Raw genomic sequence first — 13,218 nt, 5'->3', positions numbered from 1 at the left:
ATATTTAGTCAAATTTGTAAAAAAATTGTTAATAATAAATATATTCCTATTAGTTTTGTTTCTGTAGCACGATGACAGAATAAATAAATTAAAAAGTGAAGAAAAACACTAACTTGCATACTATCAGGCGTTTTAACTAGGGGCAAAGCAATTCCATTGCTTTACTTTTAATGTTGTGGGATAATGCTTAACCACAAATTTGCTTACGCCAACAAAAAAAAAACAAAACACATTCAATGCAAGAATGGTACATACAGCTTTTTTATGTACTTTTATCGCATCATACTTACCGAACAGCTAAAACCGTCATGTTACACACCGCTGACAACGTGTAGGTCGGGGCTGACAGTCGGCTATCGAAAAACCAAAACTTTCTTCGTGTAGTCTTGCTTCAAACATGTTCCCTTTGGCCACCCACGGCCACACCTTCACGTCGTACCGTAATTAGAAAAGTTTCACCACACTTTTACTTACTCCTGTGTGCACTTAACGAAGGTGTACCGCATGCATGCCGGTGGCAAAACTGGTCATGTAGGTAGTCAACTGACACCGTGGTGTAAGTTTCGCTACATGCTTACCACACACACACACACAGGGTGGTATCGCTTCAAGTTTCAGTTACCAGGAAGCTTAGTGAGGGGCACACTGTGGATGTCACGCGAGAAGAGAAGCAACGTATTATGTGCTGCAGAGACTTAGACACCGCGCAACCTACGTCCGGTGGAATTTAACGCTTCCAGTACGTTCCAGTTGAGTAAATTTGCTGACAATTGTCCAGCAAAAGGTTAATACGTGTGTTAATACGCATTTACTGTACTTTTCTTTTGATTGTGTTGGTAAGAAAGAGGAGGAAAACTTTATCTTTGGAATTATATTTATTTGTCTTTTGAGTTGGTAATTAATTGTTCACTTTCCCATTATACTATTTTCAAATTGTTTTTTTCGGAAACATTATTATTTAAAATTGGCTTGAACATTTTTTAATTATACAAGACTAAGCCACGAGAAATTAAGTCAATATTGCATCATCTTCTTCCATTAAACGTGGCTGCAATATTTAATTTCTTCAAAACCACTCTAATACTTCCATAAATGCTCTTACATGCGTTAGACAAGCGTGAAGCTACCGCATTAATTCACTTAAGCCAACCATCTTAAACGACCTTTTGCATCCAAATCTACTTGATGCGGTGAAGAGCAAGCTTATCGAAAGTTTCACCACCAAGAATCGGTGCTGAAGATGCTGAAGAGGATACGTACCAGGTGGTAGTGTCGGTAGTAAACCAGTGTACCCCTACCAAAACTGCTGCAACATTTATGCCGACTGTTTCACTCACCGGAATGGGGCCCAAAAATTGCTCGTACCTTCGTCTATCAGAAATGCCAGCGTTGGAAGCGTACGAAACGCTCGTGTGAATCCTGCTTGCCGGTTCAAGTTCGGTTGCTCTAGGGTGCAACTAATTATATCATGCTGACAGAGTGCATGGGAAGCATGTTGCTTCATCTACCGTAAGTGGACCCATCAATTACATAATCTCGTTTTTGCCTGGTGCCAGTGTTGCGGTCGAGAGCACTCGAGGCTCAAGTTGCAACGTTTGTCCTTTCGGATTAGCGTTTAGCTAGATAATTGAGTCAAAGTGTGAATATTTTATACCCGTTTTTTTTTTGCTATCCCTTTGCTTCCCTTCTTACGACAGCGAAGGGTTAAATGTTTTGCCCTCGTGTGAAACTTTTTCACTGAAAGAATTTTGATACGTTTACACGTTTTGGTTGGAGGAAATTTGTGATGAGTAGATTCTTCTTTTCAAAAAGTGAGTGTGCCTAGCAATTTTTTCCTTGTAATTTTTATTAAATTTTCAATAAATATAAATTTTCTTATTTAAAAAGGAAATTGTTTTCTTGATTAAATTGTATTTTGGAGGTCTTGAGCCAAAGTTAATTTCTATTTCACATTATTGCAACTGTTGACTTATGTTGACCTTGGTTACACTTGAGAGATTTGGTATATATTTTTGAATTACTACTTAGTTAAACTCCATCTATAAAAATAAGTATCCAAAAAATATAAAAATTAAATCATATTTACTGTATCTTGTGTCATAAATTCTATTAAACTGCCTCATATTTATTGTACAGAATTGGAAGGGATTAACAATTATCGGGGTGTATGTGATAAACGGCTGCGCTTTCAGACGACAGGACTGGCGATCAAATCCCATCCGAACAGCCTATCCGTAGCAAGAACTGACTTGCTATGTGGTAAAAATAAGGCGAGTGAGCGAGAAATATGTCGCGCATTACCTTAGAGGTTGTTAAGCCGCAAATAGAGAGAGAGAAAGAGAGAGAGAGAGAGAGAGAGAGAGAGAAAGAGAGAAAGAACAATCATCCATCTTTAATTAGTTGTTATGTTATACATTTACTGGATGTCTTTAAAAAAAGCTTTATTTAGAGCTTTCTCTCTTCATTTATCGTTTTGGATTTTTCGCTTAAAGTTTGATCTTTTCTCCACTCTTTTCCACTCTTCGTTTTGAGTTTATCTTAGCTTACGTACAAATATTATCATTCCATTGCTCTGTTCTCTCTGTCGCCTAAAAAAGTTAAACCAGTGCGCATTTGTGTCCTGGGGCAATCGGAAGAAACATACAAAAGTCCAAACTTCACGCACATCCAGTCAGCCTCAATGTTTGCAGAGCGTGTTAATCTTCCATACGCTCGTAGACAAGATGGAGTCAGTATTTCCCGGACAAAACATGTTTATTCTATTACAAAAAAAAGAAAAACAATACTACAAAACTAATGTAATTTATGCGTCGCTATCAAAACTAACTCACGCAACAGCAGCAACAGCAACCGTGAAATAAAGCCCCCCGAAACAACATCAAGCTGTGTACCAATAACATCGGAAATCAAATTACAAGCTGTCGAGTTTGCCGCCCAACGGGACGGCGGCAAAAGCACAACCGCACGAGCGTACGCTTCGATGCCTGCGGTCATCTTGCTTGCCGATGACGAAGTATGGAGCTAGTTCCAGGAGGAGCTAGTGCTCGTGTTGAGTTTTTTGAGAAACAATCTGAAAAGCGGTAGTAAAACCTTGCGGCACTTTTGCAACAAGTGCTGGGTGGTATGTTTATTCAACCATCTTTTACACACTGACCTGAACCCGTTACACCCAATGAACATTTTCCTGGTTCGGTTAAATCTGGTTGAAGAATCAATATCCTTGAACGATACTCCACAAGACGCTGTAACGCTGTGGGCGTGTTTTGTTGTCTGTTTTTTTGGGGGTTAGAAATTCGGATTTTCTCGTGTTTCGACCGTCTGTTTAGTGTCCATGCTATACCAACTCCATCGTGGCATTTCCCACGTATCAATGTCCGTTCTGGACGTTGGCATTATTGGAGCGTATCCACAAGAGTAACTTCAGAATGTTGTACACGCTTCAGAAGCAAACCTCTCCATCTACGGGGCCACCGGGTGACCTGGTCAATCTGTTCTGAGTTATGTTCGGATGTTGTTCCATCGAAAAACCTTTAGCACCGCATTTCCCAAACCGAGACTGACAGTCTCGATTCCGTAATCGGATGAATTTTTTTCTAATAGACCTTTTCCTTACTTTTTGTTCTCCCCACTTTCATCTCCTCGTACAGAAAAGCTCGTTGGAAGCGACGGCTCCAATATTTTTATTGTTGGAGAACGTTTGCCGCGCACGAACATAAACAACCATGGAGCCGAACAACAAGGTACATCTGGAGAAGGCACAAAACTTCATGCGCCAGTACCGGGATCCGGAGTCGCGCGAACTGAAGAAGCTGTCCGCCAACCAGTTCATGGACGTCTGGAGTCATTACGATCGCGATGGTGAGTAGCGAAAGAGGGTAAAATTGTTTACAAAAATAACAATTCATAAACGTGGCGTGTGCGTGGAGCGGTTCTTTACGCCCCAAGAAGATACGATTTGAAGAGTGGATTTATTTCTAGATTTGCTTACACGGGCACAATTTCTTCGCTTCAATTGGATCAATGTATCATTTCAAACAGTTGTTTTTGCTGTTTCGGGAAGGTTTTACCTACAAGAAGTTTGTTTATTTGATGATTTTTTCCCCTGCTTTTAAGATTTCGTTGCCAATTTTGGCATTGAAGTTGCTTATCTTAGCCGAAGTACCACTTTTTTACGTCTTGAGCACAAGGTTAGCACAATTTTGTTGGCATCGAAATGAGACTCAGGGCGATGAGAAATGGTTTGTAGCTATTTGGGGTTGGGGGGGCAAAAAAAGGATCGAACATTTGCCCTTCAGCCCTCTTCAATTTGTGCGTTTTATGGTGGTAAATTTTATTGTACCATACCTTCGACGGAAGTTTCTAAGAAATCTTCATTTTTTCTGTGTGATTGTTGATGGTTTTGAATTTTTTTCTCTATCTCTCTCTCACACACACACATCCGACAGCCGGAATGGGGCATCTCAATAAAACTCTATTCACCTTAATATTGGGCCGGTTTGTTTGTTTGTCTTGCAGTGGGTAAGTTTTATGGCTCATAGAAAGCTGCGAGCGATGAAACTTTTGGCGCCGGTGATGCTTTCTGACTGCATATCTAATCAAATTTATTGGTTCGATTCTGTCCATGTTTTTGCTACGGTCTATTACGGCTTCCGTGAAAAGTTATTTTCGGTGTGAGTGGTTTTTTTTATGATTTCCTATAAGTTCACAACTTGTTTTGTGCAAATGGTTTGAGAAAAGTTTTTCTTCCAACACTTTTCTTCCAACGTATCAATGGAAATTAGAAACAGTTATAGAAAGTTTTTTCTTACCTCCTTTCGATGTGTTACTAGAGTTGAAAAAAAAATAATTTTTTTCATTGCAGTTTGCATATTCAAGCAAAAGGAAAAAAAATAGATTTAATTCTTACAACTTTCCAATAAAGCCTCTCCAGCAACATCTTACGGAAGCTTCGTCGAACCGCACTCGAGAGCACTCGAAGATGATGTGGATGATTTATAAATTAATTAAAATTCCCTGTTCATTAGCTTTCACCGCCACGGCACAACACGCAAACTGTTGATGTGATTAACAATTTATACAGTCAACAAAAACCGGAAACCAAAGCTTCATTAAAGTCGCATAACGAGCATCGATACAAAACACACCGCGCATCCGGGTGCCGGAAACACGGTGGTAAACGTACTTCACGTTGCCGTGGCATTCTATTGTTTGGGGGATCGTAAAATGATTACTCGCTTGTAAATGGGTTTGGCGTTATATTTACAGTACGAAGCGTATGGCATTTTGTCACGTAAGCGTTAGCAACTCTTTCGGTGCTGCTGATTGATAAACGTAGCTGGTATCGTGCCAACTTGATAATTGCAACATGGTACGCGTGCTAATTAAGGGCTGATTTGCATTTTAGAACTTTTACCGCCTAGAGAAGAGAAGAAATAGTTTGGGGTAAATTTAAACAAACTATTACATAATTTTAAAACGAATATAGTTTCGGTACATTTGTCCCATAAATGATGTATCTTTCTTGTTTGGCAATAAAACACATTCTGAATTTCGTAAGATTTGTAAGACTTATTCTGAGAGAACTTGGAGAGGAGTTTGATCCAGATTTAATCAGTTTTGAGGAACTTTCAGTAATCTTCAATCACAAACATAAAACATTTGTAATGGGTGGAATCAATCCAGCATCAGTCGCCGTCCAAGAGGATCACTGTTCTTATCTCAATACCTACTCTTGAGATTATTTCCTGCAATCACGTTGTCGTCTAATAAGATGCTTTTCTGTCCTCCTTTTTCGTATTGTACTAAAAATTTGAAGTTGGAGATATCTCTCTTCATCTAGAATGAGTTTGATCCATCCTTTCTTTGATGTAAAAAAATATTTTTGAATGATATCCTCTTTTATCCAATTCTTTGAATAGTATCCCAATATAGAATACAAAGCAGAAATAGCAAAGGTTAATTATATAGTTGTGTATCTTCCATGAGTTGCACCGGACTGATTTTTAATGCAGATCAATTCTGATATTTGGTTTTTGTTTTCCAATGATGATCTCAAGAGTCTGAGAAGATTCTTCAATATCACGATCCTCAATAATTACTTCTTTTTATTTGTCAACTGCTGACCGGAGGGGCTGGGACATTTATTTGGAGACTCCAGTGACAAGTGTGAGGATCCCTAGAGAAAGGGCGGCGATCCCTCGACCGACAAGGCCCTCAAAAACCGGCGAAGTCCCTGACGGCGCCTACTCCATCCATGGAGCTGGTTGGCCAGAACTTACGCAACAACTCAACTTTAGTCAACAACTTGGTTTAGTTTTTCTCCTGTCGTTGACATTCAGTTACAAGAATTTTAGTCTCGAAATTAACTTTCATAATCCTCCGTTACAAGTTTGCCCAAAAACTTCTCCATTTGAGTGTTCCACATCTTGGGACAGACATTGGAAGAGATCTTCGACATAATGTAATAGTTTCTCGCCAAAATACACTTAATAGATCAGCTTCAACCAAAGAACAACATCCTCCTTCACGTTATACTTCTTGAGGGAGACGACATTTTCCGGAATACACAAGTCAGCTTCATACACAAGTCAATACAAGACATGAGTCTTTCACACCACTAGAGAAGATCATTTTCGTTTTTGAAGTGCGCTGAATCATGAGGTAGTGTTACAACAGCAAATTAAGCTTTTTTTTAAGTTCTTCAAGTAAGTTATTCAGGAAAATTGTTGTCAAGACTATCTTCAAGACTGGGAAATATCAATCCACTCTAAAAAATTAATTTATATTCATCGCATTTTCTTGCTACGTAAACAAGTTTTTTTTTTCAACCGTACATTTCAACTATTCACATCCACACAGGAAACGGTTACATCGAAGGTTCGGAACTGGACGGTTTTCTCAAGGAGTTTGTCTCCAGCGCCAACGCTACCGACATTAGCCCGGAGGTAAGTTCATAACTTATTTGCACCGACAGCACTTTTCGGTCTCGTCGTTTTTTTTGTCCTTCCTCTGCTGTGACTGTGCGTGTGTGACTGTTTGGTTGTATGTGAGCCGGTGCGTGTGTTTCTGTTTGTATGTGTGTGAAAGTGCTGTGGGATGTATGTCCTTGAAGGTGAAAGAAATATCTTTCCGTCGGTCAACGCCAACGTTACCATCGGTCGCTATGACCGGTGCGTTCTCGTCCAGCCCACCATTCGCATACCGTTGAAAAGAAAAATCCATTGATTAATTCACTGATGTTGTTTGTTTGTTTGTTTTTTTCCTTTTGATTCGGTTCCCGTTTCGATTACGTTTCGTGTTACGTTTTCTTTATTTCGGTTCCCTCAGCAAAAAGCGGTTAGTATGTAGAAAAGCCTAATTGTGTGAGACGGTTTTGTGCTAGTGTAGGAAGATGAGCAAACAAATCTAAAACCCAAAAACCCCACACTAACTTCCTGTGCTTCGGAACGGCATCATTTGCTGGTGGAAGGTTGAAGCGTTAACAAATCACAAAATAACACTGAAGTATCACACAATAAAGAGTGGCTTAAGCAAATTAGAGACAATTTAGTTTAAATTTATCGTCAATATTAATACAAGAAAATAATAATATCTTCTGTGAATATCGAAATTTTATAATTTTCTCATTAAAACATATTATTATGGACTTAAAAAAACGTTTTCTTTCTTTGTTCTTCATTATTTTTTAAACATTTTTCATTCTAATATTTGTTAACAATTTATGCTTCTTTTTTATTATGTTTTTGAAATATATTACTCTACATCCTATATAAATTTTCATACTACTTTCCTTTCCTAGTTTAAGTGACAAAGTTGTAGCCATTTCTGAATTTTCATAAATTTTCCATTTTCTCAAACTTTTGCAAACGGAAATCAATTCTGTTTAAACATTTTAGGCCTAATAGACTGAAAGCTTTGCAAATGTGGACATTGAGAAAGTTTAGAACAAAATCATTTTTGGTCTGTATAAGCTCAAGAAAGTCTTCCTGGACACATTCCAGCTCAACTTGTAAAAGATACAAAAATGGCGCTCCAACTTTGCCACTTGATTTCGAATTCGTCGTGTTGTTTTTAAGAGCTGTTTTTATTATTAACATCATTATCAAGCACACATTTTTAATTTATAATTGTTTGAATAATTTAAAGGTTAGAAAACAACCATTGAGCGGTGTAAGCTCTTTGGAGCTTCGTTTTTCCGAGAGCTAAAATTATCATTCCGTGAAACATTAAGCCTTTTTTTACCATTCGGTTAAGCCCTCTTAAGGGAAACATTTCTCCTTCGCAAACGTGTCCAAAACGACTCAACACGACAATGTACACAAGTATCACGAAACAACTGACACCGGTACAAACTGTGATTTTAAGGACTTTCTTGAGATTGATTGCTTGACAAGCGCAAAACCGTTTTGTGTCCCAAAAAAAAAAACATTATTAAAAACCGCGTCGAATCGGACGAAGCGTAGTCGCTCTAGATTGTTTCTAGTTTCACCTTCCTCAATCAAAACACAAAAAACAATCCACTCACAGGCGCTTGATTGCTTGCAAAAACAATAGAAAAACAGCACCGAAAACGTTCGTTCTGTTTAGTGAGTTTTGTGATTAAATTTTATCCATCTGTTTTCTACCTTTTTTTTACTACCTCTCTCCCCTCCCACAGGAAGCCTTTTTATTAGAAGCCTGAAATGAAAAAGAAACATTTGCGTTAGTTTCCCATCGCACGCGTTCAAACCTTAAGCACTTTTGCTTCGCGTTTTCGTTCGTTCGAGTTCTTACGCTAGAAGGCGGCAATCCTACGGCACAATTGATTTTGTACCATTTTTTTTCATTATTATTTCGTGCACCATCGATCGTTGTCGCAGTATTTCGACCATAGCACGCTTTTAATAACTTTGATTTTTTTTAATTAATTTTTCATCACGCAGCGTCTAGATCATTCTGTCGCGTCATCGTCGTAGCATACAAACGCTGCGGAAAAGCTCGAGGAAGCTTTTCGTAGCTCCTTCGTAAAAATTTCTAACAATGCAGTAGCCTTTTGAAAACCGATCATTGTGATTGTGTGTATAAATATTTTTCCCCCGTCCCCTGAATGTCATCAATGCCTTTTTTTTCTGATGACTTTGTTAAGGCAGGTGAAGATGATTGAAATTTCATATCGCACGCCATTCGATACATTGAGTTTTTCTTGCGTATAAAAAAAATTATAAAAAGTGTAATTTTCCTTCGATTTTTTTCGACTAAAAATATGCCAGAACGCAGCTGAGTTTTTACTACCAAAAATGTAGCACCGTTTTTAAAGGCGAAATTTGATGAATGTTTTGTTTATGTTCTTTACTTTCCTCCTGGAATGCGTTAAAGTGATTTATGTGTTGACCGTCCTCCTTACAAATCAGTCACATTGACCTTGCTTTAAATCATGTTTCATTTCACATGAACTTTTGAACCTAAAGTAAGAAGATATCGTTATCGGTACGTCGTTATGGGCGGTAATAAATGTTTAAATTTGTCGCTTTAATTGAGATTTAGTGCGTGTTTTAGCTTTTTGCTTGATTTATGATACGATCCTACGAACCCTCCTATCAGAGGGTTCAGTTTTTCACTGTTTTTCTTCACTGCTTCACCAACAGTAACAGTGTTTAACAGCCCTTAGTCACCTTTTACCGATAAGGGTGGAATTTTAATTTATCATTTCCTTACTAGCGGTTGTTGTATAACAACATTGATTACGTGTAATTACAATTTAACAGTACCTAACTGAAATATTAGCACTCCCTTTAAGCACGAACGTCTGTCACTGTAAAACGCTCTATCACACAAACACACGTTTTGTCACAAAATTACACGCATTTCCATGCATTTCCAAAACCTTTGCACTGATTGGATTTGACCGTTTTTGGGATCAGTTTCATAATAATATGTTAGCTCAAAGAAGAAATAATAATAATAAACGATACTAGATCTACTAGCGACTGTAGAGCATTGCTTTGGTGTGACGTTTGCTTTTCCTTTTTTGGGGCTTATTTTCAATCTAAATTAAAATACTTTTTTTTGTCTTGTTACCGTCTATCATTGACCGCTGCACTGGACTATATGAATTATGAAACACATCCAGTCACTTACCGATGAGATGCTGGTCGAGCTGAAGTCATGCTTTATGGAGGCGTACGATGATAATCAGGATGGAAAAATTGACATCAGAGAGGTGAGTAAAGAAAAAGAAAATATACAAAAAATATAAATAAATGTTCAAAATAGTTTTAATATATTATAAGTAACATGTAATAAGAAGAAATATTTAATACTTAAATAATTACTTATGTAATAAGTAATATGCAACAAGAAAAAATGCTGCATTTTCAAACATATGTCATTAAACACGCAAAGAAACGTCAAGTACTGGGCGTCTCCACCAGTTAGCCAAATTTATTTTAATGATGTAATAATGTTTTGGGAAAATTAACATAAGATGAGTTTTGGTTTAATAAAGCACATTTAAATATGTGTTTTTCTATCTTAATTTTTTATAAATAAAAAAAATATTTCTATAATTTTTAACAAAGTGCTACGCCTAGCTAATGTCCCAGCTTTTGATAGGCTTTTGTTAAGGAAAATCTTCTCACGTCTGTACGTCTCAAAGCTTTCCTTCGATTCTGCTGCATCTTCATAACAATCACCTTAAGCCTACCGTTCAAAAACTGCATCCACCGCGTACGGCCGCACACAGCGCAAAAAAAAAATTCTTTCGTTCAACCATTTCCCGAGTGGATCAAAAGCGTCCCATTTTGCCCGTGGATGAAATCCTCATTTGGCAAATTGCCCATAAGCGGATGGATCCGATCCGAATGGCCAGCAGTGCTAGTGCAGCATCGGCACCTAGTCACCCACTTGGTATGCATCGCACGTTTCGCGACGATAGTTCTAAAAATTGTTCCATCACGGTGGGTTGTTGGCTACGTTCGCATTGCGCCTTTCCGTAAGAAATGTATTCAAAATCATTTTACCATAAATCCATCCCGGTCCGTGTTGCCGCAAAACGATGGTACGCCCGCACTTGGGTAAGTGTTGGAATGGAAAGGGATATTTTGGATTGTTGTTTGTTGATTTCCGTGTGCCTGCATGATGCGGCATCATTCTGTGGAGGGGCTTTGGCACACGAACGAGAAAAGGAAAAAGTCCCGTAAGGAAAGCGTTACGAACCTAGTTCCAATGGACAAAAGCTTTAGTCTATTTATAGCACGAACGGTAGGCAAATTCCTTCCCAATGCCTATTATGGTTGAGGTTCCATTGTTCCGGATGGATGTTTCGAGCACTTTCCTTTGGTCTTTTATTCATCTTCACTCCCAGTGGCTTGAAGTTTTGCAATTGGTCAAACATTATATTTGTCCTACTTTCGCTTGTTAATACTTCTATCAATGGAAATATTTTTTATCGTTAAAATATTTTAAACAAAAATAATTCCAAAAACTTTATAAATAACTGTGAAAAAAAAACTTTCCTCATTAGATAAGAATTGCGTCCCATACATTATGACTGATTGTCCCACCGTCCATAACGCGTTCCGCACATTTCCCACAGTTCGTCTGATGGAACGATCCTTCCCCCAAAAAATTATGACCACAAAAGCCACCACGAATTATGCCCGCAAGAAAAGGCCCATTTCTATGTCATTACCGCCCAACAATGAAGGATAGCATTTCCTTTCCCCGTGCTTTCTTTCTTTTTTGCTCAATTTTCTCATCTCACATCCTCCAAGAAGATTGTTTCTCGGAAGCATTCGCCAGTGTGTTTGGTAGTGGCTGGGTGTCGTACAAGCAGCCGGATATCTTACATTCCTCGTGATGATTCCGTTTCCCATTGTGCTGTACCGAATTGAGTGGAATAACTATTGAATTGGTCGTTATGAAACTAATTGTAGCTTAATTATCTTTCCTGGAATTGGACTTTGAGCTACGAATGAAGTCAACGCACGGCCTGGGGAGAAGAACATCTCATGCCGAAACGGGAAGCGTTCAGTAGGAAAGTGCTTTTTGTCGTGAAACTTCGGTACCATCTGGTCATGAACATCATGGATAGGAGAATTGAATTTTAAATGATTTTACGAACGCTCTCTCCGTCGGACGCTTTTTCCGGTCCCGTCGCCCGTGCTGACGTGTGATAAAAGTTAATCGTTTTATTTTCTCCAATATTATCGAGCGTGATAATTTTATGATGCAATATATTATCAGCAGTTAGTCATGATGTCCTGTAAACACTTTTCTTCTTTTTTATTCGTCTGTGCTGTTGTTTGTCACTTCCAGCTCGCCCAGCTGCTCCCGATGGAGGAGAACTTTTTGCTGCTCTTTCGGTTCGATAATCCGCTCGAATCGAGCGTCGAATTTATGAAGGTAAGAAGAGGAATAACCACCGTGCAAGGGGATACGAAACCCCTGTTGCGATAAGTGATAAATCAGCAGATACACATGCGGTGTCACATTGCGAGGGTGCACTAGGAGATGGTAATTAAAATTGCATTAATTGATTCAATTCCGTTTTTTTATTCATGTCAGATCTGGCGAGAGTATGACTCCGACAACAGTGGCTACATCGAGGCGGATGAACTGAAGGTACGTTAATTGTTTTATTGTGCAACGAAAGTGTCATCTGAAGGGCTTACAATTATCCACTTAAAATGACAACATTGGCAAAAATAGGGAAAATGTTACAAGTGAGCAAAAAGGGATTTTGATGGGCGAATTACATAGTTTTTATATGCTTTACTAAGCTTAAAAAGCCTAATCTCTAATAAGTAAAAGAAATTAATTTAAGTAGCAATTGTGCTTTACTTGCATACTTTTAGGCGATTAGCATTTTTGACTGATTTTTTTTAATTGTTAACAAAATAAAAAGCACATTTTGGTATGTTATAATACCGCTTATACATTTTATAGCTGAACCCAACCGTTAACCTTTTTGCAATCGTTAAGGGTTTTTGGTAGATAAATCTCATTTCCTGATAAGATCTCGAAACAATAATAAACAATTTAATGTTGATCCATCCATAACCCTTGCCCTTATGTTGAGGTAAGGCAACAAATCCGCTCCCCCCATTAACCCCATTGGAGTTAATTCAGATAATAAAGTAGCGATTTAACGCCCGTTTTCCAGTAGACCCGGGTTCGGTTTTTGGGCTAGACAGTCGGGCCACGGAGGTGCCGCGCCAAAACTTTGACAGCCGTGACAAA

The 13,218-nt window shown here is 38.4% G+C and overlaps 1 protein-coding gene across 2 annotated transcripts in view; it reads left to right on the top strand.

Annotated features, from left to right (window-relative positions):
* LOC125768976 (calbindin-32) overlaps positions 1 to 13,218 on the top strand; it is a 55,800-nt gene that overhangs the window by 30,832 nt on the left and 11,750 nt on the right. For both annotated transcript variants that reach the window (XM_049437327.1, XM_049437326.1), the window contains exons 3-7: positions 3,648 to 3,858; positions 6,859 to 6,944; positions 10,109 to 10,198; positions 12,295 to 12,381; positions 12,544 to 12,600. In XM_049437327.1, the coding sequence (XP_049293284.1) occupies positions 3,723 to 3,858; positions 6,859 to 6,944; positions 10,109 to 10,198; positions 12,295 to 12,381; positions 12,544 to 12,600 (456 nt within the window). In that variant the 5' untranslated portion in view covers positions 3,648 to 3,722. The remainder of the gene's footprint in view (positions 1 to 3,647; positions 3,859 to 6,858; positions 6,945 to 10,108; positions 10,199 to 12,294; positions 12,382 to 12,543; positions 12,601 to 13,218) is intronic.

The sequence above is a fragment of the Anopheles funestus genome, chromosome 3RL, assembly GCF_943734845.2.
Source record: "Anopheles funestus chromosome 3RL, idAnoFuneDA-416_04, whole genome shotgun sequence".
Lineage (NCBI taxonomy): Eukaryota > Metazoa > Arthropoda > Insecta > Diptera > Culicidae > Anopheles > Anopheles funestus.
The sequence above is the reverse complement of the archived record's forward strand: the minus strand, read 5'-3'. Positions and strand labels throughout refer to the sequence as shown.